Here is a 27,847-nt window from a genome sequence, read left to right as displayed (position 1 = left end):
GATGGAATAACCCCTCTGAGGCGGGAGGCACCGTCCCCGGAAGGTCTAGCAGCCCGGTGATCCTCCCCAGGGTCTAACCTGAGCCCTGCCTGCCACATCTCTGTCAGCCTCCAACTAACTACTTTTGAGGAGATGTGTCTCCCATCTAATCTTCTCACTTCTCGGATGAAGCTCTGGTTCCCGTGCTGGATGGCCAGTCCCCCAAATCGCAGAGTCTGAGGCGAGGTAGCGCTGCAGGAAGGTGTTCAGCTCCTTCGCAGGGCTTTCAGAGGATGCAGTTGGCTTTGAGCAAACTGATGTTGCCATGACCGAGACTGGAAATAGGACAAGATGGAGATGAGGCCCATTGAGTTCGGGGCTCCGTATTCTGTATCAGATTCTGTACTAAGCACTTTATATGAATCAGGTCACAACTTTGCTAGGTTGTAGCTATTAGAGTCCTTATTTTACAGCTGAGGAAACTGAGGCCAGAGAGGTTAGGTACCTTGCCCAAGGTCACACAGCTCCAAGTGGCACAGCTTGGATTTACACCCAGCCAGGCCCGTCAGATTCCAAGCCTCTGCTCCTGATCACAACCCTGTATTACAGCCTCTTCACCATCCCTTATGCCAAATTTCCCTCTGCTCTGAGTCCTCCGGGGCCCCTCCTCACTTACCTTGGTGCTTGCTCCTGTTTCTGGCCTTGGTGCTTGGTTCCTTGTTGTTTCAGGCCTCCCGGACATTGGGACTCATCAGTACGGGGCAAAATCAGCAAAAATCACAGGCTGCCATGGCCCCACTAATTTGGAACCAGGAACTTAGGGATGTGACAAAACTTTAGGAACCTTCAGCACAATTTAGGAACTAGCTTCTCTTCTGGGGGTGCTGGACTACTTCCACATTTATGTTCATATCTCTTAACTCCTCCTGTCATACCAAGGAGGAATAAACTAACTGCCTGAAGTTATGTGTGGTTTCAGAGGAAGCAATATTTCAATTGGACTTTGCTGGATGTCTAAGGGTCCACAGTAGAGAAAATGTGTTGGAGGGCTGGTTGTGGGGAGGGCATTCTAGGCCTATGGAACAGGGAAAGGCTCCATCTTCTTTCTCTCTCTTCCCAAAGACCCCCAGTCCCTATTCTTCTCCCTCAGAGATCCTTGATAGCCACAGAGGCTCTGGTATTGACAATGTGACGGAACTTTCCGTAAGTTGGTTGACAGGGCTACTCTCTTGGGACAGAAGTCTGGGATTCCAGAAAATGGTGGGCTCCAACCTCTTCTAGCAAGAAGTGGCTCACAGGTCCCCACTGCAGGGGTAGTCCCTCCTAGTTGCTTGAATCTTGCCTGTTTCTTCAGCTACTGATTTTGTCTTTTATCTGGCCAAGAAAAGCACATCTTCTTTTCTGCCTATTCACTGAAGCTAAAATGATCACAGCTGGCTTGGACTAGCAACCTAATTCCAATTCTTCTGAGTGATTGTGTTCAGCTTAGGGCAGCCACATGGAGATGGAGGTCAGGGGTAGGGGCGAAGACACAGGTAGCACAAGAGCATTGTCCCCCAAAATCTCTCCTTCCCCTTCCTTAGCCTCTTCCTAACCTCCAAGACTCCCTATTCCCCCCTTCCCCCCCACACATGCAAGACTGATTTCTCTCTGGCTCTTTTCCCATCACTAATAAAGGTAGGAATTTCTTGGCTCATGGACCAGAGCCTTGGGGATCCAGGCTCCTGTGAGTCAGATCTCTGAATCTGGCTGACTCTGCAGGGATTGTAAGGCTGGTGGCCCCCAGCTGCTCCTAAGATTGACAAAGACTTAGCTTCCCATCCCAGTCTGGCTTTCCTCTCCATGGGCAGCCTCTAGAACTGGCACATCTGCCCCAGCCTTGGACAGGAGCACTGACTGCCAGATAGAGTTGTTGGACCAGTCACTGGAAGGTCATGTCCCTTCCATTCCCCTTGGTCTCCTCGTTCTTTCTAGCTGTCATGCCAAAGGAATAGCTCACTGGCAGAACAAAACATTTTCCTTAAATGTCCATCTTTGGCCTCTGATACAGCCAAATGCAGGTCGACCTCACTTTGAGAAAACCCCATTAACAATGAGAATTTACAAAAACACCTGAGAATTCTTCCTGTATGGTTAGCAGTTACATTTATTACAAAGGATTCACTTCAATAAGGGTAGTGATTTTGAGTTCTTATTTTATGCACTCTTCAAAGAGGTATTTAGGGATTGGGAAGGAGGTGGGAAGTCAATTTAAGATAATTAGGGATGAAGAAAATGTCTGCAATTATGATGCAAGTCAGTGGTGATATAGAATCTGAAGTATAAAAATTCATTTCCTTACCATGACAGGACAGTTTTTGTAAAGTGATGTCTACTTGATTTTCATGGGCCAGGGCCAGCCAAGATCTGGGTCAAGTGCCTATCCTGGGAAGGAGAAGGCTAACTAACCCCTAATAGGTAGGTCTAGGCAGAGGGCTGGATCACACAAAGATCCAAAATAAAGTCCTTGACCCTCCATTCCTTTCTTGGGAAGTAAATGGGCCTTAGATTGCCCAATGGTGGGCAGCCAGAGCAGCCAGAGTGTGGACTAATGCAGACTCAGTCAGTATTCTGCACTAGATCATTATACACTGACCTGCCAGCCCCCTATTTTTACAAGGCAGGGGGGATTATCCAGTAATCTGCTAGTGTCAGGCCAGCTGTGGGGGAGATTTATAGGCCCAAATGGGGGTGACAAATGACATCCTTTTAGGCTGAGACGCTTTAAGGAGGAAATGGAGAGGGTGCAGGACTGAGGGCCAGATTTATTAATATTAAGGCAGGAAGGGGAAAGTAATTACTATCTTATGAACAGATTGGACTTTTTCTCTAATGAACCTCAAGGACACTAAAGTGTCCACTATCCCCTCAACATCCTGAACCCGGGTCTCTCCCAAGAGGACCAAACTACCAGGCCCTTTGAGAAAAGGAGACACCTGGGCAGCGGGATTGGAAAGATTATCTAGCAATTCAGTAAAATAACACTTCTCTTGTTCCCAAGACAAAAACAGCACAAGAAATATATTTCCTCCAGCTGTGTTCACTGAGTCAATCAAGAGACTAAAGTAATTATTACAGGAAGTTTGGAAAGCATTCTATGTAAAACAGATGTACATATCTAAAACCTTTTCATTAAGTGTCAGACTCATCTTGACATCTGTCTGGTGATACCTTCACTTGGGTACTTATCACATCTCCCTTAACAGCCTCCTTGGAGGCAGCAACCATGTCTTAGTCGCCTTTACATGTACCCTTAGTGCATGACAGTGCCTGGCACATTACTGTAGTGGACATGATAAATCTAGTTAAACATAAATGAGCAAAGGACCCAGCTTAAAATACCTTTCAATTAAAGAAACTGAATCCTAGAGCATGATAAAAAATGTTCTAAACCCATTTACTCTTTTGGGTAGGATAGGGGCCTAAACCTGTGCCATTGTCCCAAGGTCTGGCTTCCTGGGGTTTACTCAAGCTGCTGGGCAAGGGTACTTCCCCACTGTGGTCTGGTGCTTTTCCACCCTCCGTTTTCCATGGTATCCAGATACCAACCAGCCCGACACTGGTCCCTCCCTCCCTCTCTCCAGCCCAATACTGAGATGTGTACACCTAAAGAAGCAGTACTTCAAAAATTTCTCTATCATCATAGTGAACTGATGAAGCTTCTGAGTTATTAAGCAATCCATCGTAACATTTGTGACCGGTTAACTTTAATTTGTCAAAATAAATCTGCAGTATTTTGCATGTTAGTAATACAGTGCTGGTATTGACAGGTAAAATCATCATCTGCTTACATAGAAACCTTCATTTAGGAGCACACCGTAGGAGGGAAATGGATACACAATAAAAGGCAAATGCAGGCCAAGCAGCGAGCCCTAGAGCATAACACGCTGGATGTCAGATTTGAGGATTATCTAATACAACTGTTTAGCTGCCAATCTGATAAAGAGGAAGCTTTACAACCAGAAGAGAAAAATATATTCTGCCTTTTCGTAGAGCGGTGGCCGTTGTGCCTTCAACACCTGGTTGAATCAGTTCATCAGCATCAGAACTCAATTCCAGCTCCAAGACACAGGAGAATTTCACCGCACAACCTATTCAGCCTCCCTTTTCAGTGGCCCACCCTCACCCCCATCCTGCCATCAACTCTCTCCCTCCCAAAAGAAGACACAACGTGGCTTTATTATTGCAGACAAGCTTCTTAAGTGAATAAAGAATGCATACAAAATAGCATTTTAACTGAAGTCATACAATGAAGTCTCACTCCTGTTTATTATACAATGAATTGATAAAACAATCATTTCTAGTATATATCTTTTTTTTTTTTTTAAGAACTAATACTTTCAGGGTTCTGACAACCACGCTCTAGCCTGGGAGGTAGGGCCCACACTGTCCTCACTGAGGACTGCTCCTTGAACCACTGTGGAGGAAGCCTGGGCTGTCTGAATTGTGGAGGATAGTGACTGCCAGCCCATCAGAGAGATGAAAGGTCCCAGCAGGCAGAGCCAGAACCCAGTCTTGGGTCTGCATGCCAGGAAATGTGGGCTTCCTCCAAATGTGGCCACTGTCCCCCAATCCAGGCCTCAGCAGGGCCATTCTTGGGCCTTCCCTACACAAGTCCTTCCAGTAGTCCACACATAATGCTCTACATATTAAAAACAAACCATTTTTGTACTGTGGATAAGAACAGTTGTAACAAAGTCATAGCTACATATTTTTCTCTACATTTTGTTTATTGAGACAAACTAATTAAAAGGCACAAACATAGGGCATGTTTACATGGACATTATAACAAACATATACATTAAAAGTGTAGGAATGTGTTGCCTTCCTGCTAAACAGAAAGTTCCTAAGCTTTTATATATACAAAAGTTGTACAATTTAATGTCCTAAAGTACAAAAGATCATTTATAAAATTATTTTACACTAAGTACTATTTATTTTATTTTTTACTATGTAGTTCAACCCCCTAGAACTGTTTTGTATAATGACACACAGATACCTGTCCCTGATGTAGGAAGTCTGCCTCAGATGCAAGGTATTTTGATGCTTGAACTGACACAGTGGGGTATAAACAGAAGTCATCCAGTTTGATAGTCAGTCCTGCAAACATTCTGCAAGATTAACACAACTAGTTTCCATTTCTGTTAACTGCAAAGATTAAAAAATGAAAAAAGAAAAAACCAAAAACATATTGCAACTTAAAAAAAAAAATCACAGCGTCTTGGTTTTAGTTAACTTTTTTTAAAAACACGATGCTTTAAAAACATTAATGTGTGACATGATGGTGTAAAGAGTATCTGTTTCCCTACCTTTTGGTTTCTACTTTATGTACAGAGATAAAACATCCTGCTAAGAAATAAAAAGCACATGTTGCAACGTGCACAATCATTGCTGGGTTTCCACAGGAGTGCAGACAGCTATCTCCTTGAAAACACCACAAAGCTGATACAAGTGTTTTTGCAATGAAAAAAAAAAAAGTGATGTCCATATTTACAAAGTTGAACAAATCTGCACAATACTTGATTAAGAAATGGAAGGAGAAATTAAAAAAAAGAGATACACTCTGCTTGTTCTGAAGGGGCATACTACCTAGTTAGTGGTTAGAATAAAAACTGTATACAATTTAATATAAGACATAAACTCTAGTGCGCAACTAACACATCTGTCCCTGTTGTAACATCAACAGGCTCTGATTGGGAGAGAGAGGGGCATAACACATCCCAGTGCCTCCAGCGTCTTCCAATTTAAAGCAATATATTCGAACTGTTCCAAAGTACTCCTTGGCTCCCAAACAGGAGTCCCATTGGCCTCCTTTTGTTAGGAGCCTGCCTGTCCGCACACTTGACTTCTCTGTCAGTTGCGGCCTTTTCTTACCAAAACACAATCTGTATATTTTGGTGGTTTTTTTTTTTTTAGATTTTTTTTTTTTTTTAAAAAGTCAACTACAATGCTATATTCCATCAGGATTAATATGCTGAGCAATATTTACATCTCCAAATATCAGGTCACAATCCCTATTATATGTTGAAGTTAGAATGATAAATTATCATATGCTTTGCATATCAGAGCTGGTATCACCTTTCCCATAGGGAATGCTGCCTGAAATTAACATATTCCCAAAGGTAAAATGCATATTCTCTGAAATGCATTTTATTATGACAATGCATGTATTTATTCATAAAAACAATAAACACAATTCTACACTAGCTCTCAGTCTGTGGATTTAGAATTTCAGGTTAAAATCAGCCATCCACCTTGTATAGGGAGAAGAGTTTTGCTAGCGTTTAGAATAAAATGATTTTTGGGGATTAGAAACAGTATGCTGTTTTTTTATTTTGAAATGGGTTTTTTTTTTAAATGATTGGGTTTAATTCTGGCATCTCATCTTGCCAAGTACTATCCTGTTTAAGCAATGCTGTCAGCTAAAAGGAATTTCTTATTAAACTAAAGTGGTCCAGTGATAAGTTACATACATACCCTACTCTGAACAATCCCAGCCAAATTGGAGAAAAATGCTACTACACTATTAACTAATGTAATAAAATCTCCCAATTTCATGGTTTACTTTTTGTTTTAATCAACTAAAAGTTAAGTTGCTGGTAAATATTTACTTTAACCCATATTTTAATTTTATAATACTGTTTACCAAGGCGGTGATGTAGGCAAAGCTTGGGGCAAGAAAGGCATGCTCTCTACAGGCCTCATTGCTATATTGAGAGGGGCGGCTAATGTCATAGGCGTGGGCAGATTCATTGGAGATGTGATCGTGACAGGGTGTGCTATATTCACTGGGGCAGTGACAGGGGTGGGGAGGTTGACTGGGGTAGTGAGTGTTAAAGGAGAGGTCATGGATAATGGACTGGTTATAGTTACAGGATGCCCTATGTTCATTGGGCTGGTTATGTTAACTGCACTTGAAACATTTACTGGACTTCTCATGCTCATTGCAGCTGCCACTGTGACTGGGTTTGACATAGTCCCAGACGACACAGAGGATGTTATATTGAATGGAGTAGTAAGAGTCACAGGTGTCGTAGCAGCCGTGGAGGTTTGGCACAGGTTAGCAGCTTCTAAAATAAAAGACAAAAGGGCCTTTAGACTTTCACAACAGTGAAAAAAATTCAGTTTCTGAATCAATTTCTTTTCATTAAAAAAGTCAAACATTTAATAAACCAAATTACAGTTTCCTACCAAGTCATCAACAGGAAGGGAGGATTCTCTGCCGCTCAAGCCTAGGGGCCAGGGATCTCAGTGTGGGAGTTACCTTTCTGATGCTATACCTCCTGCAAGGGCTTGGGCAACTTGTTTAGCCTTGCACATTTGATTTCAAGTTCAGACTTACTTACCTACCTCATAGTGTTGGTGGGAAGATCAGTTAACTTCTGCAAGGCACTCTGGGGGGCAGAGATACCAAGAAGGGCTAAGTGTTCTCACTACCCCCTCCTCTGAATTCTAAAGACTTTCCTGGGAAGAGCCAACCAGCAGCAGGCCAGGAGAAAGGGCTTGTTTACACAGAGCTGAACCAATAGTTACACAATAACAGATAGTCAGAAAAATCTTCTCATAAGGCACACTGTGACTAGCAGAGAGAAGTGTGCATACTCAATAATACGTATGTTAAAGCCTTCTTAGACATGAAGCCACCATTCTGTTAAGGTTTTAAAAATGCATAATTAGAGAATGATAAAAAAGTTATTCTTATATCACCTGTTTATTTCAGTTTTAGGAAAATCATTCTAGTTAAATCTTGTTTCTGGTTATAATTCTTAACTATGTTAAGAAAGAAAAAATACTTCTCAGTAGATTTTGGTGTTTTTTTTTTTGTTGTTGAGTCACAATCTCACTCTGTTGCCCAGGCTAGAATACCATGGCATCAACCTAGCTCATAGCAACCTCAAACTCCTGGGCTCAAGCAATCCTACTGCCTCAACCTTCAGAGTAGCTGGGACTACAGGCACACACTACCGTGCCCGCCTAATTTTTTCTATGTATTTTTAGTTGGCCAATTAATTTCTTTCTATTTTTCATAGAGATGGGGTCTCACTCTTACTCAGGCTGGTTTCGAACTCCTGACCTTGAGCGATCCTCTTGCCTCAGCCTCCCAGAGTGCTAGGACTTCTCAGTAGATTGATACTCTCCTCACTCCTATTACTTCTTCTCTTTCTGATGTTGACATAGTCACTTACTTTGTGTAGTATCATTTAACTGCACATATTACACACACCACCAAACATGCCAAGAACTAGCCAGGCAAGGAGACCCTGCAGTCAGCTGGGGGACCCTGGTCCTTATTATCTAGCAAAACCTGGGTACCCTCCCCTCCAAAGTGACACCCCCCAACCCATCCTGCAACAAAATTCAGCACCACCTGCTGGTGTGCCATAAAATGGCAGTAAAGAGTTGGATAGGTGGGCTGGCTGTGACTTGGCTGTCAAAATGGAGAAATGCATTCGAGACTAAAGATGGAGGTCTGCATATGACCTACACATAGGTCAGGTCACCTCAGGTGGACCTTTGAGTCAAGCAGCCATTCCTTGATCAATACAATGTAACTTTGGCATACTCCATATCAGAGATTCCTGAACCTGGCTGATGTTCAAAATCATTTCTCTAGGGAACTTCTTAAAAAAAATGGATTTCAGAGTTGGGCCAGGCATGGTGGGTTCCACCTGTAATCCCAGCACTTTGGGAGGCTGAGGTGGAAGGATCGCCTGAGGCCAGGAATTTGATACCAGCCTGAGCAACAAAGCAAGATCCTGTCTCTATAAAAAAATAGAAAAATTAGCTGGGCATGGTGGCTACTCTGGAGGCTAAAGCAGGAGGATCACTTGAGCCCAGCTCAGGAGTCTGAGGCTGAAGTGAGCTATGATGATGCCACTACAGTCTAGCCCAGGTGACAGAGTAAGAACCTGTTTCAAAAAAAAAAAAAGTATTCCCAGGAAGGCCAACAGTGAAATTTAGGTGGAATCTAGGAATGTATATGTTTAAAAAGCTCCCAAGATGATGGTAAGATTTCAACCAGGTTTCAAGACTTATACTACCTTTTGTAGGCCTAATTATTTAAAAGGACATTGCTGATTCAAGTTTAGGTTTTCAGGTCAGGAGTCTCCTCACCCCCCAAAACGTAAATTTACTAACATGAATACAGAGGTCTCTAATATCAGTGGTCATTTCCAGAGAGATTCATACTATGAATGGGAATACAATAGCATTTTGTTTCATGGAGGTCAAAGGATGAGCTAAACAATCAAGTCTTATTGTGCAATCAAACTGAAATACAATACCAAATAGAGGAGTGCAGAAAGAGAGAAAGAGAGAGAAAACCAACTCAATTTTGAGGTGCCAGTATCAGTGCTAAGGATATTCTCCTCCTGCTTTCCACAAAGGATTTTTCTCTGTCTTATGTGCTATCCCCCTCACCTCCTCTCCTGTGTTTTCTTTTAAACTAAGTGTCCTTTTATTATGACTTAAACACTTCACCCTTCTAAGTAAAATATCCTTAATACACTTTCTTCTTCTTCTTTTTTTTTTTTTTTGAGACAGAGTCTCACTCTGTTCCCCGGGCTAGACTGCTGTGGCCTCAGCCTAGCTCACAGCAACCTCAAACTCCTGAGCTCAAGTGATCCTCCTGCCTCAGCCTCCCAGGTAGCTAGGACTATAGGCATGCACCACTGTGCCCAGCTAATTTTTTGTATATATATTTTCAGTTGGCCAATTAATTTCTTTCTATTTTTAGTAGAGACGGGGTCTCACTCTTGCTCAGGCTGGTTTTGAACTCCTGACCTTGAGTGATCCTCCCGCCTCGGCCTCCCAGAGTGTTAGGATTACAGGCATGAGCCACCATGCCCAGCCAACCTTAATATACTTTCAGCCTCCTATGCAATTATCATAGCACTATATTTTTTTGCTCCCCACTACCAGCTCTCCCTCCACCCCACTCTTCTACCCACAAAACATTTTATTAAAATAATGATAAATTTTCCTTTGGAAGAAAGGAACAAGAAGCAGCTGAGCAAGGATGGAAAGGCTATCTGGACTGTGCTGCACTCTTTTCCACCAATGCCAGTAGATGTATAAAAAGGATGATATTCCTTTTATCTTTATCCTAGTGCAGGATGTTTAGAATGGCTCGGAAGAAGGCAATAGTCACACTACATGAGCAAAAGGTGGAAGAAACTACCTAGCAAAGAAATTCATGCAGAGAAGCCTATATGCAGAGGATTCTTTAGCATTTAAAAGAAAACAACAAAACATGGCAGGGGTGGAGGAGGAAAGAAGGAATTTATAAATTTGTCCTGTGGCTGATGATACATTGACAAAATGATTTATTTGAAGTGGCTGCACAATAGTCCAGAAGCCAAAGCTGTAACTAGTAAGTTAAAAAGTATGTTGAAAAGTGATATTCCAACTCATTCTATATAAGATACACTAGAGAAAAGCAAACCATTCTTACTTAATTTTTCTAACAATTACAGTAAAGTCCCTAATAGCATAAGTGCAGACATGTTAAGCTAAGGCCAGTCACACTGATATACTGAAAGAGATTAAGGGTGAGACCAAGAGAACAAACATCAGCACTATAAAGTCTGAAACACGTAATAAATAATACAATGCAGAAAGAACACTAAAGAGCAAAAAATGGCAGAATTATAAGAAAATGAACTTATGTACACATAAGGACATTCAATCCACCTCTAAAAGTGGGAATATTTCAGAAAGAAAAAAAGGAGCCCATACTACATGGAGGTTGACATCAAAATGGAACTCTGAGCATACCAAAGGACCAAATTTGGTTTCAAATTTGCAACGAAAAGTAAATCAAGGGAAAGAACATAGTAACAAATACTGAGAAATTTTATTTCCTAGTAAGAAAAACTTACCTGGATGTTTTGCTGCCAGTAACTAAACTATATATTTCCCAGCATCCACAATATTTACATGTTTTCATTAAGCTAGTCACCCTAAATTGTGGCTTCTCGCCCTAAATTGTGGCTTCTCTACTTTGATCACTTGGCAGAACAAATGAAAATACTTCTCTGGCCACACTTTGAACACTGGAAGCCTCATCTTACCTTTCTTCCTTGCTTTGACAGCTTCTTCCCACAGTCTCAGTGTTTCTACCTGCTTCCCTGGCCAGCTTGTCACATGCTGTTGTTGTTGTTGCTGTTGCTGCTGCTGCTGCTGCTGTTGCTTCTGGTTGCTGGTCTCTTCATTCATGCAAGCTATTCCAAAGATAAACCAGAAACACTGTATTTACCTTGAAAAAGTATGGCTGTTTTTTCAAAATTGACTCCTCATGCCTCTGTGACCTTTTAACCTGATAGCTCTTACTAAGTATATATTTTTGGGATTGTGTCTATATTAGTCAAAATAAACAAAATTATTAAAAAATCTAGAGAAGCAGGTAAAAACAATATAGAAAAGAATTCTCTGCATATTAAAAAGCAAGCATCTTTAAAAATGGAAGTTGGGTAATATTAGTATAGATTAATCAATGTTCATCAAAATATCATTTTAAAATCTGACTACAATGATGTACATTAAAAGTAAATTTTTGTAAAGTTAAAGTATCACATGCTAGATAATAAACCCAGTGTATTTACAAAGAAGCAAAAATGAATGAGATTAAATCACATTAAGCTTTCTTTCCCATTCACTTGTGGCCACCCATTTTTTGAACATTTAATGTTTCTGCTGCATATAAAGTACATACATAATATAATACAGGATTAAGAAAATGCCTTCTTCTATTGGTCAGGACAATCTAAACAGTAAAAGCCTGGCTAAGCCTGGGTAAATGCATAGGATAAAATGGGAATTTTATCCCCAAGTCTCTAGAATATTCCATCTTTAACTCTGAATTTAAGGTAAACAAACAAAGCATTTAAACCTTCAAGTGGATATGGTACCCCGTTTCTCTACAGATTTGAGTTTGAAAAGCAAACTTGTTAACATTGCTTTCACCTTTAGGATTATTATTAAGGATATGTTATTAATATCATTAGGAATTAGGAAATACTGGTACTTGAGAATCTCCTTAACTTTAAATAAAAACAATTAAAATTGCCTAGTGTAAGATACAGCTTCCAGCAGGGCTCCATGGCTCATGCCTGTAATCCTAGCACTCTGGGATGCTGAGGCAGGAGGATTGCTTGAGGTCAGGAGTTCAAGACCAGACTGACCAAGAGTGAGACCCCGTCTCTTAGCTGGGTGTTGTGGAGTGTGCCTGTAGTCCCAGCTACTCAAGAGGCTGAGGGAGGAGGATCTCTTGTGCCCAGGAGTTTGAGGTTCCTGTGAGCTAGGCTGATGCCACTGCAGTCTAGCCAGGGAAAACAGAATAAGACTCTGTCTCAAAAAAAAAAAAAAAAAAAAGAGATGTAGCTTCCTAGTGTGGCTTCTGCTGCCTCAATCCTAACACACTAGAGCTTTTTATTCAAACCCCATAGAAGAGCTGACATGCTGAAAAATACCTGCTCTTCTAATTCTGCTCTTCTAATGTGGGTGTTCTTAGTAGCACAGGATTGAAAACAAAATTAGTGGAGAGCTTATCAGTGCTGTTGGAAATATGCAGGTAAAGCACAGTTCTGACTCGAATATACTCTCTCCATTATTGCCTGTTTGCACACTTTAGTAATAGGAGGAAACATGTAAAATGAACATTAATATAGTCCTGAGAGCACACATGTGAAAATACATTTGATACATTATAAAAACATGCAGATTTCATAATCTGAAATGCAAAAGAAATAACATCTGAAGCATCACCTACTTTTACTGATGCCTTGTTTACATGTATTACAGTTGATACTTTGGCTCTGCCCATGAGTCTTTAAGTGGCTGGTGATGTACGCTGCACTCAGGAGCTTCCCACAGATGTTACATGATACTTTGCCTTCGTGGCGCACCATGTGTGTCCGCAGTCTGTCTTTGGTGGCAAAGGCAGCAGTGCACGTCTGCATGAGGGAGGAAAACTTTTTTTAAATATAGACTATCCTGTTCTACTCATTTTAAAGTACGTTATATTCTATGCATTGCCCTACCCATGTCAGCAAGCTGACTTAGCTAGCTGAATTTTAATTGCATTTGTTACCCAGAATCATAATTATAATTAAAACACTTGATGAATTTTAGAGCATTCCATTTTGGAAGAAGAAAATACATCAACACAGAGGAGTGAAAAGATATAAGCTTTAGAGTCAGTTAATCCTGGATTTAAAATGAGCTCTACAATTTACTAAATGGTGTAATGTTGAACAAGTTAGTTAACCCATCTGAATTTGTTTCTTTATCTGCAAAATGGGGATAATAATTCCCAACTCACAAAATTACTGGTGGATCAACAGCCTGGTGCATATGGCAGGCACTTACTCAATGACACTAGCTTCCTCCCTCCAATTAGATTTTTCTTAGAATTCAACCATTTACTTAATAAAATCAGTCATTAACAAATTTAACTAAAAGCAGCAGCAGTACTGCAGCAACAAACCAGAATTACTGATGCCTAAAACAGTCACTTGATTTAGCAAAGTTCTTAACCTTTTTGTTATCACAACTGATGTCAAATAAAATCATTAACCTGAACAGATTTTCAAACAACTAGAAAATGCTCCAATTTGGTAACAGCAAAAGTCCAATATGTGATAACATTTGGGAGAAAAATTCATATTTTCTCCTACTTCAATTAAAACAACCTCAATCATCAATCCAGAAATTAAATTAAAGCCCTTTATTATTTTATTCATTCCAAATACACAACAATCTTTGCAAGACTATAAATTTTTTTCTTATAAGAAAGGCTATTGTCCAGGAAAAGGAAAATATAGCTTAACAAAAATAACACAGAAATTCTTAAATGATCTTGTTTTACAGAAATAGAAGCTGTTATTTACATTTTATAAAACTAGAATTCAAATAGGCCACATTTACTCAAGCCAGTGATTTTAAGACTGTTAAAGAATGGCAAGATTTGACTGGCTCAGACCTTCTAGATAATGTGCATTAAGTACTACACTAAGGATAAGTCATTTTAACTCTTACTTGGCATTTGAAGGGTCTTTCTGTTGAATGGACATGTTTTACATGACAGCTTAAGTGGTCAGGCCTGTGAAAGAGAGAGTTTCAACAGAAGATGTAATATAACACACAAAGAAATGCTACCTATGTGATGCTTACCTGTTTGGCAGATAGAGAGGGGGAATTTTAAAGAAAGCTAGCAAAATCACCGTCCCCTTCCCCAGTGCAAGCCTCCTTACCTCTTTTACCATAAACAAAAGTCTGAGTCCTTTACCTGTTAATTTTCTCTCCTAGTCAACATCAAATCATATTAGGTCTTGATTCTTTACAATTACAAAACACCTGAAGTTTTAGTCCTAACACCTGCCAAAACCAGCTACTATTATATTAACTCTAAAAGCTTTTAAAATGAAAATTAGTGAAATGTTAGTATCCACAGAAAAATGGAAAAACATTCTTCTAAAAGTTTTATTAAAAGTATCCAAGGACTTCCAGGAAATGAGTTTCTTTGATTTCCGCAGTGAACCTCATGTGTAGTCTCCCGACTGAATTAGAAACTGGTGGTTTTGCAGTGATAAGAAGTATCCATGTGCCAAATGAAGGCCTCAGTCCACCAAGACACTTCTTAAATGAAATAATAGGTTAATCACTATGTACCACTTGTCAACCACACCAAACTGGAGTTAGACCTGGAAGCATAATGCTTATCTATCACCAATCTCTAATAACACATGCCTGCCCACATCTATTTTCACATAAACTTTCCAGATCACAGAGACAAGACTGAAGTTCACTGATACCATAATGAAGAAAAGCAAAGCAAAATGCAGTACCTCGAGAAGCCTTTCCCACAAACACTGCAAGTATAGGGTTTGGTGATGCCTCCTTCATGAGACCTCACATGGTAAGTCATCCGGTCCTTCCGCTTGAAGCGCTGATTACAAATAGGACACTCGAAGGGCTTCTCATCTGAATGGGAGAGCTTGTGCCGATTGAGGTGGTACACATCTCGGAAGGCCTTCCCACACATCTCACAAGCATGGTTCTTCTTGACAGGCTTACTGGGTTTCTTGACAGACTGGGTCACGGGCATAGCTGTGGTGCTGGCACTGCTACTGGGGTTGGTGCCCGAGGAAGATGTAGTGACTGTTGACAAGATGCCTGCAATGGTCGAGACCAACGAAGTTCGGCTGCTGTCCCCAGCGATGGTAGAGATAAGGGGAACCACCGTGGTGGGGGTTTTCTTTGCCCGGGACACCAATTTGATCCCTGTATGGCAGGATTCATGGCGCCTCAGGTGATAGCTGTCCCTGAAAGCTTTACTGCAGTAAGTGCACACAAATGAAGTTTTGGGTTTTTCTTTTTTAATCCCAATGGCATCCTTTAATGTTTCTGGTGCAGCCTGAGGTTTCTGAGTTATTGGTATTGGAAGCAATGGTTTCTGATCAGGGGGCTCCACAGCAGAGCTCAGGAGGGGCAGCAAGCTGTTCTGTGCTGCCTGCTGTTGGTGATGGGAGGCTTCATGGGCCTAAAACCAAACATTTACACTTCAGAAACTCAGCCTCTCACAATGACCTTCAAAATTCAACATGCTCCAGACAATAGAGACCAGAAGAAACAGTCAAAGAGTCTGTAAGCTATTCTCTGCAAGAGATCCAGCAACCACCTACTCTCAGAGCTCCCAATTTAAAGCATTGAAAAATCACTGTGCAGACATAAAACTTTTGCGACTAAGTTGCTGACAGTGATCTTGCTTTTGAACAGCTGACTAAACTACAGACTACTCTGGTTCATAAGGGACATACCAGCTGATGAAATCAGTTTGCATTAGTCAGTGCTGAAACCAAGTTTAAATAAGTTGTCAAAAAAATTACACTCCAGGCTGAAGTATTTAACAGTACCTTACTGTAGCAACACACACACACACACACACACACAAACACACACACACAATGACAATCATCTACTTGTCTATTACCCAGGAAAGGAAAAGCATCATGTCTTTCTCTTTCCATCAGAAAACTCTCAGTGATTGAGAAAAGGGGCTGTTGCTAAGTGATGAAAGAAAAGTAGTTCTCTGAATACATATGCTAGTTGTTAACTTTAAGTTTTCACTGACTCTACTAAAAGATCTGATCGAAACAAAACCTGCTATTAATCAACCTGCAAGGCATCTGTGAAGGTAACCCACAGCAAAACACCTGTCAGTTGTTCTCAGGTCATTTAATCTTATACTGGAGTCTGCATCCTTCAGCAACACTAGCTGTTCAAACCCTAAACTCTCAAAGGCAGACTAATGAGAAAAACAAACAAACAACAAACACTTAAATTCCTTTCATGTTCATCTTCTTCCAGCAGTTCCAGCAGTTGTAGGTTTTGATAAAGTATTAGACATTTGCTGGTATAAAGTGCTTCTCCACTTCAAAACTGGGGGCTAGATACTGTCTGGAAATTTTCGTTAGCTGCACTGAAACCAAAATTTCATCGTGGATCAGGTTCTTGGTATTTATGAGTAGTTGCTCTCTTGGTTCTGATTCTTTCAAAATTCTCCGTACCTCCATACTGATAAACATTTAGGAAATGATGGAAAAAATTCCTGAAATAGTTCTTCCTAATATGTTGTTCTTTACCAACGTTATTTTTGAAACTCTTGACAGAGTCTTGAGTTTTGTAATCCTAAAAGGATACAGGCACTCAGAGCTAAGAGTTCCAAATATTTAAGCATACAAAGTCCTAGGAGGGACCCATCCCATCTAGACATTTTAGACAGTTATTTACCCTCTCATCTATAACCACAAATCCTACAGCTAACTTGATTAAGGAAGAAAGAAACAAGGACACACACACACACTCTCTTTCTCTCTCTCTCTCTCTCTCTCTCACACATAGCTCCTCCTTTGATGGATAAGAATATCTACCACACATTGTTCCATGTTTACTTGATGGCAGCACAACAGCCTGGAATTAGTCTCCCCCAAATGATTAGGAGGTGTGGTATCCAGAGTTATCACCTTTAATTTAATAATTTTGATTTAATCACTCTTTGAGTCCTGGAAGTGCTCTCAGAAATTGTGTGGTTACTTATGAGTATCTTTCTGGACTTAGTGTTCATAACCGAAGTACAGTCCACTTTTAATCTAATTGGTAGAGCTCCTGTAACAGTGAGGGTCTATCTACCCAGGTGACATCAGCAGAAATTTTACAGAATTTGGACTGGACTCTAATCTCACCCCTCTTCCAACCTTGCTGTAAGACACTCAAGTTTCCATACAGTATACAAATGGTTAATAGTTGGAGATAGCTCAAGATATACAATTTCAAAGGCTAACAGATCAGATAATACGAATGCAAATCTTCTGGACAAAGTTCAGACTTATAGAGGCATTTTTCAATTCTAAACAACCATTAGTACGATGGAGTACTAAAAGCACTTACTGCCATTTTACCAATTCAGATGTCTGTGGCAACATAAAGTATTTTTACAGCATTGCTGAAGCTCACTCTCATACGAGGGTCACACCAGGTCCCTGCTTCTTGGGTGAAATGCTGTAGAACCACTACAGGAATCACTCTCTGAGGATTCCTAGGATCCCCACACTTCTACATGAAGCCTTCTAAGGGGGAACTGGGTTTTCCCAACTTGTTCTCTGGGGGAGAGACAGAGTAAAATAACAACCACAGCTGGCCTTTAGTTAAGTGATTTACTTTTAAATTTATTTTTAAAATATAACTTCTGGGCTTTTATTTGACTATCATCATCAAATCAAAGTTTTAATTTTATCTCCCATCTCTTTCGGCAGCAAGGTTTTTTAACCCTGCTCAAACTTTCCTTTTTCTGAGGCTGGCAAAAAACAAAACAGAAATGTTATTTCATCACCCAGGGTAGTAGGATATAGCACCATGAAATCTCCAGTGCCAGAGGGTAAAAGATTTTGTACTGAACAAATTAGCATCGGTGAGTCATATCTTGAATGTCCTGTTAGAAGAATAATCCATCAAACTACTTTAGCAGCTATAGCTTTCACTTTCCACCAGGTTATCTGGAAAGCAAGCAGGTATTGTTTTAAAATATAAATTCAATAGGATGCTCCAGGAAACAAACAAGAAAATTTAATTCCATTTCCCCAGTGAAATTTACTTAATACCAGAACTGATTAAGTCTATTCATACCTTTCCATAAAAAAGGCTGAAATATTCCCTTCACCCATTCAACTGCCCTTGTCTCTACATTTTAAGTTTTCCAACAATTTTCCCTGCACACACCGCCAAACCCAGGATCAAATATTAGCTTTCACACTTCTCCATCAGGTGGAAAAAAAAGATTTTAATAGCTGAAAACAATTAAATAGTACTAAAAAGTTGATCAAAATGCTTGGCATTTGCTTTATCCAGGAACAGAATAATAATTTTTTAAGAAGTATTCCAAAAGATTTTTCAGCTAGCTTTCTAAAGATGAGTTATAAGTTTTTCCTGTTTTATTTTTCAATCTCTATTAAGTTTATAGATACCAGGTTTAATAGTTTTTAATCATGTGAAAACCACTTCAGTGGCCCATCAATCCCATATCTTTTCTTTTTTTTGAGAAAAAGAAACATTTGCTACCTTTTCACCAACCTGGATGACAGCTAGTTATGTATCATTTCTTTTCCAGTGCATTTTAAGTTTGCTTATCACATTATTATCAAGCTTATCAAAGCACAATAAAACACTACACCATAATGAGAAAAGGAGGAAGTTCCTGAGTTCCATAATTTTGAGTATTTTCAATTTTAAGAAGCCCGAATATATTTCAGTAACTACTTAAAAAAAAAAAACAAATTGTCCATATTTGAAAAAATATACATCTTAAAACAATAAGACCTGTAAACCAGGTCTACACAATAGGTAATGTCTGAATTCTCCAATTCCCTATATTAAATTCACTGGGATGAATCCAGTGGCTTGAATGATAATTTTTTGAAAATTCTGCATCCGTTCCTGGTTAGTTCTGAAAGGTCTCAAGCGCCCAAGCTACGCGTTTGGGATTTCACGAAGTATTCAAAGAAGGAAAATAACTCAGAGAGGCGGGAAGAACGCAACTTAAAAGTGACGAGCTAGCTTCCTAACCTCCTCCGGTTCCGAAGTTTCCCCGTGAGCTCATCGCTACTGCCCACTAAATGCTTCGTGTGCAAACAGAAACGAAGCCGGAAAAAAAAAATAAGTCCCAGCTTAGATCTTCCAAAGAGGGGTCCCCCAACTAAAGTGAGCGGGCAAGAGAATTGCCAACGTACCGGCTACAGTCACTTTTAAGTTTCTTGCAAAAAGCAAAGACCAACACCCAAGTGAGTGACTCATCTGGGGGCTTTGTAAGCGGACTTTGTTTGCGCTCTCCACTTTCCGTCTCCCCACTAGGTTGGAGGAAACGATCGAGGTGGGCCGAGAGAGAAAAGCGCTCGGGGAGAAGGTCGGGCCACCAGGAGTCCCGGCCCCCAGCGCTCCCCCCTCCCCGGCCCGCCTGGCCGGGGGATTCCCCGGGCTGAATGGGACGGCGGGAGAGCTGGACGAAGGGAGAAGGTGTCAGCTGCCAAGACTCGGCTGAGGCTTGGGAAAGAAAAAATGTAAATCCAGTGAAAAAGTTTGGGGAGGGGAAACACACTCACAACACCCCCTCCGCCGGGTAAACACAAGGGGGGCGGCGGGAAGGGGGAGTGGCGGGGAACCTAGACATACCCGCTATTCACGGGGATGTGGGAGGGGGTCAGAAAGTCAACATACACACGCATATACACAAAAAGAAGAGGGAGGTGAAAAGAAAGAAGAGGGAGCGAAAGATGGATGAAGTCGGGGGGGGGGAGAAGGAGACTCAGAGCAGGACCTGGGGACCCCCTCACCCCACGGTGCGGGACCCGGCTGGCGCGCAGCGGCTGGGCAGCCCGCGCTATCCAGCGGCCCGGCGCCCTCCTTTCTCTGGGCCGCGGGGTGGTGACAGCGATCGGCCTCCTCCCTTCCCCTTCAGGGCAGGAGAGAAGGGTGTGTGTGTGTATGTATGTGTGCGCGCGTGTGTGCGCTGGGGGGGCCCTGGGTTCACCCCGAGGCCTGCTCTCTCCCCCGCACCCCGTGAGGCCGCCTCCTTTCACCTCAGCAGCCCGGCTCCGCCGGGGCGGGCGGGCGGAAAAACAAAGGGGGATTAAGGCCGGGCCGGAGAGCGGAGCCGGGAGGGAGGGGAGGAGGAGCGCCCGCCCGCCCGCCAGCCCGGGGCCCGGCCCCCCTGTCCCCCCCGTGCCCCCCCGGGGGGGCCCCCAGTACCTGGAACAGGAACGCGGTCCAGTTGGCCTCCATGGCTGCGGCGGCCGACCCCCCTCCTCCCCACTCCCCCCGCTCGGGGAGCCTCCTCAGCCGGAGGAGGCGACAACAAAGCGGCGGCGGCGGCGGCGGCAGCGGCAGCGGCGGCTCCTCAACATGGCAGCGCCGAGCGCGGCCACTTCCGGTAACCTCCGGGACGCACCACCGCGGCGGCGAGCGCGGGCGGGGGGGGAGCCCCGGCCCGGCCGCCGCCGCCCCCAGTTGCCCCGACCCCCTCTGGGCGTCCCGGCTGCCGGCTCGCCGCCTGGGAGCTCAGCCAGTGCCTGCCGGCGGTGGGGTCAGGGCCCCCGCGGGGGGGCTGGGGTGGGGCCGGGGGCGGGGATGGGGCGCGGCGTCCCCCCCCGCGGGGGTGTGTGGTGCTGCGGTCCGTGGCTCAGGCAGCTGGAGCAGGGGGAGCTCAGGAGAGAAGATGGAGGACGCCAGGGTCTGGCGCTGGCCCGCTGGGCACAGCTGGGCCATCTCCCGTGACTCAGACACGGTGCCCAGCAGCATCACGTCCCTCTTACACTGTCAGCGGAGGGCACAGGCCACGGCAGACACCTGGCGCTTCAGTCCCTCCTGCACAGCATGGCCCCCACCTCCAAATTGGGGAAAGCTCCTTTGACTTCGAGTGTCTCTCACTTTTGGCATTTCGTTCCAGGCTGGCTAAATCCTACACACTCTTGCTATGATATGCATCTCCCTCTGAGTAGCCTTCTAACTCAAGCAGGGAATCCCACTGGGGAGCAGCCTCAGATCCTCCCAGTGTCGAGGGAAACACTTCCCACGCATAGAGATGTCATTACTGGGTTATTCTTGGGTAAAGGGCTGAGCTTCCTCATCCTCCCCTTCACTCCAGATAGGATGTGAAATTCTACCCTAACACCCCTCCTCTCCCGCCAAAAATAATAAAAATAACAAGTGACAAAGTATAGACAAATTATTTTAGTCTTTTAGTACAGTCTGTTTCCTTCTTCATCCCCCCAGAACAAAAATTGAACTTCTGGTTGGACAGCGTCAGATGTCACGAAGGTGACCCCAGCCTCTGTTTGCAGTTCCAAGTCTTCCATGTAGGCGTCACTGCTGCGGGAACTTTGTAGATGAGGAGCCTGTATGATGTCCTTAACATTTTCTATCCTTTCCTCACATAGAGGTAGCTACTGGGAATATCAGAGACAAGCTATTATTAAACAAGTGTCTCCAGTCCAAGAAGTCTCCTGTGGTAGGGAAATGAGAGGGCAGGCTTTATTACTGATATTTTTATAAATTCTAGTTAAAAAAAAAAAGCAGATGGACACATTATTTCAAGATTTCAAATCTTTCAAAACCAACTGACTCATATCTCATCCCATTTATTCCCCTCCAGACACTTCCAATCAAGGTTACCATCTCCACCTTCCCCTAAACATACACAATAAAAATATGGCTGCAGAATTCTATGGCAATAGAAATTGACTGAGGTACCCTAATTTGGCAGTCCGTTTCTTTTCCATCCACTACAAAAGTATATACCCCTCTCCCACTCTTTCCTCATTCTCAGTCAGCAGAATGAAGGGGCTGGAAAATGTTGGTCTGGTTCCTTTTAGAGCTGACTCCCCATTGGATACTGCCTAGAGGCCTTGGGGATGAATGAGAAGTTCTGGGGTTTGGATCAGTAGCAGAAGCAGGTAACACATCAGAGAACTGGTCAGCTTAAGACAGGAGGGGACAGAAAACAATGAAAAGTTTCTGATATACTCCTCAGCCAAACTGCTACAGTGGCCCCCATGCCTCCTATAATGTCCATAAGTCTCTTTTGGAAAGAAAAATACTATGGTTCAGGAAGCCTAAGTTTAAATACATGCAAAATAAGGAGAGAACTAATATGCAAACCTAAGGAATTAACTAGGCAAACTAAAACCTTTATGTTCTTGCTCTGACCTTGGACACTGCATGTCTGTTTACTTTTATTCGGTGCACAGCAAATCTATGCTTCTTCCCTGCCTTAACACATTCTCACTTCCAGGTCTCTAACGCAGTTCCCTCAGTTTTCCTTCTCTGCATAGTGTCTCCTCCTCAGTTGCTGCCTTTCAAATTGTGGTGAAAATGAAGCTTCAGGATTATGAAAACCAGTACTTCATGAAGACCATTATTCTAATGACAATATTGCTGGACTGTGTTGAACTTCTTAGCCGGGAATCTAGAAACCCTTTCCCCAGCAATCTTTCACACAGGACCTCTGGGGAGGGGTTTCCCCATTAAAAGGAAGTAGAGGTCAAGTGAAACCAGTCCAGTTCTCATTACTAAAAAGCTGAGATTCTTAAGTATCACTTTTCTTGAGGAAAATGGATAATTTTATCTCAATCCATAAGACAAAACCAAAAATCCTGATTGTCCCCCAAATTCTCCCTTAAAAAGAATTAGCAACCTTTTAAATTCAGGCAAAACTTTAAACACTGAGATATTTTCCAGAAGGAAAATATACAAAAGTTTAAACAAGTACTCAAAAATAATCAGTTCCAATTGTTAGAGGAATATAATGAAACCACCATAATCAAATACTATATCCCTAGAAGGGGCATTTCTACTTTTAGGACAGACAGTATCTTTAAGCACAAATAAAACAAGCCCCCTCCTCAAGCCAGCTTCCACAGACCATAGCCTGGGATTCAGTGAAAAGACTATGGATGTTTAAAGCCAGTAAATTACTCTTTATTATAAACAACTTTTAGTTAGTGAATCGATGGTGTTACCTTCAAACATGAACATCTGAAATGTTTGGTGTCTAAGCAAAAAATAAGAAGTGCCTACATACACCCACACAAAAGTCAGATCCCCAACTGCCCTGGTTCAGATTTCTCTTCCACCCTCCCCTACCCCAAGTTGTATGACCTGTCACCTAACCTTTCAGGGCCTCCGTTTCTTCATCTGGAAAACAGGAAGAAAATATCTATCTCACAGAGGCCACCTATGGATTAAACAAGAAATGTATATAAAATGCTTAGAACACTTCCTGAAATATAACAGATGCTAAGTAAATATTTTTATTAGTGCTATTAAGTGGTTCTAGATTAACTCTGGGGCTGAGAACTCTGCATTACTATCTCTGAGCCAGTTAATTATTCCTTTCACTTTCTCTTAAAATGACAGGTTTTCTTCTATCCCTCTCTCCCTCAAAGAGCCCTAAAGTAAATGGCCAAAGGGCTAATGATACATGACAAAGGAAGATGTCTATTAAGATCTGTTTTTCTGAAGATAACTTTTAGCAGATATTAGAAAGCAACAGGATATTTCCTTCCTAGTGTGGAGAAGATTTTAAAGTTCTGTGAATAAATACATAAAGGATTTAGATTAGATTTAGAATCCTAGGACCAGAAAGTATCTCTGTTGTTGTCAGTTACCTGTACCCAAGTAAGACTGCTCAACAAACCAAAAACAAATGAAATCCAAAACTTTCAATGGACAAAAATCAGTTAGAAACTTCAAATTGGTAAGCTAATGAACTTTTCATGCAAGAAAGCTAGAACTGACAATTAACGAATCCAATACTAAAAACCAAGACTGCAATATTTAGAAATATCAGAAAGCACTGGGCAAAAAGAAATGTCATCTTTCAATATCAGCCTCAGTGCAACTGGGGACAAAAGGAGGACCAGACCAAGTGAACTGCTTTCCTTTACCCCCTACAAAACCCCAAGCTTCTCAGGAGGAAAGTAGAAGCTAGCTCCTCCCCCTTCCCCAAAGCTGGATAACCACACTAAGGGCTTAAAGCCACTTGCCTGTGGCCCATGTGGTCAGAAGTGGGGTGTGTGTTTCTATTCTATCACCTAAAGTGTCACCACTAGTTATTTCTGTTTTAACTGACAAGGTGAGGAAGGGGGAACAATTTTTTTTCCCTGAATACCTTTTTAACTTGACAGCCGGAACATACTCAAAGAAAACAAAGGGACAGGGAACAAATCTACCCATTTTTCCTAGTATACACTGAGTTCAACTGGTAGTTGAGGGTTCTTAATTAAAATTAGCCCAGTGTGGTGGTACATGCCTGTAGTCCCAGTTACTCGGGAGGCTGAGGCAGGAGGATGGTTCAAGCCCCAGAATTTGAGGTTGCTGTGCGCTATCATCATGCCACTGCACTCCAGCCTGGGCAGCAGGGCCAGACCCTTAAAAAAAAAAGACACACTCTTGCTTCTAAGAAAGGTCACACACCCAAGACTTAACTCATCAGCTTCACCCATAAAGCATTTGCACAGAAATACTACCTTCCATTTTACAACTCTTGAATGACTGACAGAATATCACACAAATAGCAAGCAAAATATCATGGGCCACAAGAAGGAAAGAAACCAAGACAGGTCAAAAATACACCAAGTAAGAAATTCAATACAACTGGAAAACATATTCTCAGGCAGCAACATTTCTCCTTTGGACACCTGTTCTCCACTGCCCTCAGATGCCCCAGGACCAGGGTAATGGCTGAGCTTGAAAAAAGTTGATACTTTAACAGGTCACACAAACTTGGTGGGCCTGAACCAAAGATCAACTCAGTTCCATCATTGTGTGAATAGTCAAAGACATAAATTCTTACACACAAAATTTCTCTGGTATAGAGGTGAACTTCTCAGTGGCTATACCCTCCACCCCAAACACATTCAAAGAGGGATGTAATGACACTAAACAGATGTGCCACCATCTGTATTACCAGAAAAAACAAAAATGCTAGCCATGTGTAAAGAAATTTACTAATTGTTAATGCCTGTCCAAATGTTCTCCTGAAGAGTAGAGGCAGGGCATAAACATCTGTATCTAGTGAACACTCTACCAAGAGAAACATCTCTCTTCAGCTTCTTCTTCACTGGGTCAATTTGATCTTCAGCTGAGGGTCCCTCCAATCTTGGCAGTAAAGGGAATGGGGAATAATGAAACAGGTATTGAGGAACCTATGCAGAATGTTCCCTGGGTGAGATAAGTGAGCGGCAGGGGCCTAAGACACCAATATGACATTACAAGACTAACCAGACTAAGCTTTGGGAAGGCTGCTCCATTCTAGCAAGCAGTGCCAACAGATGGCAACACAAGGCCTAGACAGCATAAGATCCTGCTAAGGCTCCAAGTGAGGGAATTAACTCCTCAAAGGATATTGTTCCTTGACTCTGAAAAGTCTCTGAACTAGAAGCTGCCACAAGTTCTACATTTAGTCATCAGTCCAGGCATAAATGCAGGTAAAGGGGCCTAGTAAACTAGTTGTTGGAAGCTCTATACAGAAACAATAGCTGTACGCAGCATTTACTCTTTAAGCTGTGAATAATACATTGAGCTTACCCGCTGCTGTGTGCAAATACTACTTGAAGAACTTCACCCTTGGTTGCCTAAGCAGTGGCAGCAAATTCTCTGCTAGGCTTAAAGGAAGACCATAATTCCTAGAGGGCAGGGTAGATTTTGACCTGATGAACAACTTACTAAGGTACACAGGGAAGAATCTAGTTTTCCTTTGAAGTACCTTTGGTCTCTCTAACAAAGCACACAAGGCTCTACTCAACCAGCTAACAGAAGTTAATTATCCCTCTATCCTCAGGGCCTGACCCTGTCCGCTGCTAGCTTTTTGTTTTACTGACCTTAGGTAAATCCCACACCCTCAGCTTCCAGCTGTTTCCTCTTATTTCTCCAGCTTCCTCTTTCCCCCCACCTCTCCTTTCACTTTCTTTCCCCTTTCATTCAGCAATGAATGCTCAGCAGATGGCAAGTAGTCAACCCAGCCAGTGAAAATACTTCCTGAGCATCAGGTATAAAGCAAACCTAGAAACAGACACTGTGGGGGTTGGAATAGAGCATAACACGCTATTTCTGCCTTTTAGTAGTTTGTACTTGTAAGTGGCAAAGGAATACTTATTCCTCACATCTGAAAGAGTTATTTTCAGACTCATTTCTTAATAGTTATATGATATGGGACAAAAAAACCCCACAAAACCCTTGATACTTCTTAGGGAGACTCTTCTCCCTAAGGTTGCTTGCATCACAACTGGTAACTTTTACTGCTAATTTGTCCATGGTCTCTTCTGTAGCACATCTAGGGAAATATGCTGAAGCCTGAGGAAGCCCCATATATGTTCTATACACATTTAGCTGAGGCAGTTATTCTGATTACTTAAGCACATGAAAGGGTCCAAGTTGGTACAACAATCTGTGATTAGACCTCTCACCAGAGAAGAACTGAGAAAATTCAGGTAAACTTGACTATTACAGAGTAGGTTTGTTTTTGTTCCACAGCGATATCAACACTATGGTTTAGGAGTTTTGAGATGAAAACTCACCTGAGAAGACAGGAGAAAGGGAAGGAGCACCACAAATTCCATATCCCAAGTCAGTAGTTCACTCTTAACTTAGGAGTCCCTCCCAGTGACTTGAAGAGCCTTGGTAAACACCCAGTCCTAGACATAGCATATAGATGACAACTAAAGAGAAACAGTTCAGATATAGCCCCCAATTCAGGCCATGCTGAGAATTCCAACCTAGAAAGTTGTAGTGAAGATTTTGAAAGGCCAGCAAGGATATTCCAAAGACCAACTTACCAGTTCACAGTTAATTTTAATCAGCTTGAATACAAAAGAAGTGTCTAACATAGACTCTCTCCTTAGAAAAATGGCTCATGTATAGCATTGTCTCAGAACTATTATGGAAGCACTACTATTTTAGTAAACAAAAAAATATTGAACACCTATTAAATGCCAGGAGCTGCACTAGCCCCTGGAAATACTTCAAAGAATCTCCTCAAGTGAAGAAAACAAGACTTGTAAAGAAATTATAAACCAGTTATAGACATTCGTACAAAATGTTTAAGGAACACTGGGAAGGAAGGAAATTTTTAAAGGGGCCATCTGCCTTATTGGTTCTTATATAAATGATAGCTTTGACACTGTTCCATCTAGGGTTGCTAAATATAAAAACTAATACCTAAGAGGCTGTATACTCAGGCTGAATGTAAATGCAAACATTTCTACTGCAAATTGGAGTCACCACACATTGGCTTTCAAAATTCATCTACCTAGAGTAGTAACTTGTGAACCTGTTTTACTAATATAAATTTAAGTATATACTCAGCTATCAAAACAAATGCAGATATTTGTAGACATTTACACATCCATAGGTTCTTTCCTATGCTCTTGTGGGGCTAGCCAGCCAGGCCCTGGCCACTGTGTGTGTGACCTGTTGTCCTTTTATGGGGCCAGCCTGAAAAGTAGGGGTCAAAAGAAGGCAACGGCTTCTCTGATAGAGCTGGCTGTGCGCTGTGCACTGCACACTGGGGGAGCTAAGCCAGGGAGCTAAGCATCTTACTTTCTTGCTGCCAGGCTCTGGGCCATGGCCACTGCCACTGACTAGATGAGCTCATGATCAGGAATATCCCCCAAGTCCCAGGGTAAGCACATGGATCAAAGACAGTACCATGGGACACCCTGGTGGCATTAGGTAGACATTACAGGTGGTGTTCACTTGAGCCCAAGACTTATCCCCTAAGAAC

General features: G+C 42.2%; 1 protein-coding gene across 4 annotated transcripts; it reads right to left on the bottom strand.

Moving 5' to 3' along the window:
* Positions 1-3,703: 3,703 nt before the first annotated feature.
* VEZF1 (vascular endothelial zinc finger 1) lies at positions 3,704-20,606 on the bottom strand. 4 transcript variants are annotated; one of them, XM_012762226.3, is made up of 6 exons: positions 20,317-20,606; positions 14,865-15,559; positions 14,056-14,119; positions 12,788-12,989; positions 11,091-11,240; positions 3,704-7,088 (listed from the first exon to the last, which is right to left on the bottom strand). In XM_012762226.3, the coding sequence occupies exons 1-6, from the start codon at positions 20,347-20,349 to the stop codon at positions 6,661-6,663; spliced, it is 1,572 nt and encodes a 523-aa protein (XP_012617680.1). In that variant the 5' UTR covers positions 20,350-20,606; the 3' UTR covers positions 3,704-6,660. The 4 variants fall into 4 exon arrangements, with proteins under 4 accessions (XP_012617680.1, XP_012617750.1, XP_012617825.1 ...); XM_012762296.3 differs by having other exon boundaries at positions 12,788-12,971; positions 20,317-20,603; XM_012762371.3 differs by lacking the exon at positions 20,317-20,606 and adding an exon at positions 17,467-18,360.
* Between the last annotated feature and the right edge of the window lie 7,241 nt (positions 20,607-27,847).

Source organism: Microcebus murinus, chromosome 18 (assembly GCF_040939455.1).
Source record: "Microcebus murinus isolate Inina chromosome 18, M.murinus_Inina_mat1.0, whole genome shotgun sequence".
In the NCBI taxonomy this organism is placed as follows: domain Eukaryota; kingdom Metazoa; phylum Chordata; class Mammalia; order Primates; family Cheirogaleidae; genus Microcebus; species Microcebus murinus.
Note: the sequence above shows the minus strand (reverse complement) of the source record. Positions and strands in the feature narration are given on the sequence as shown.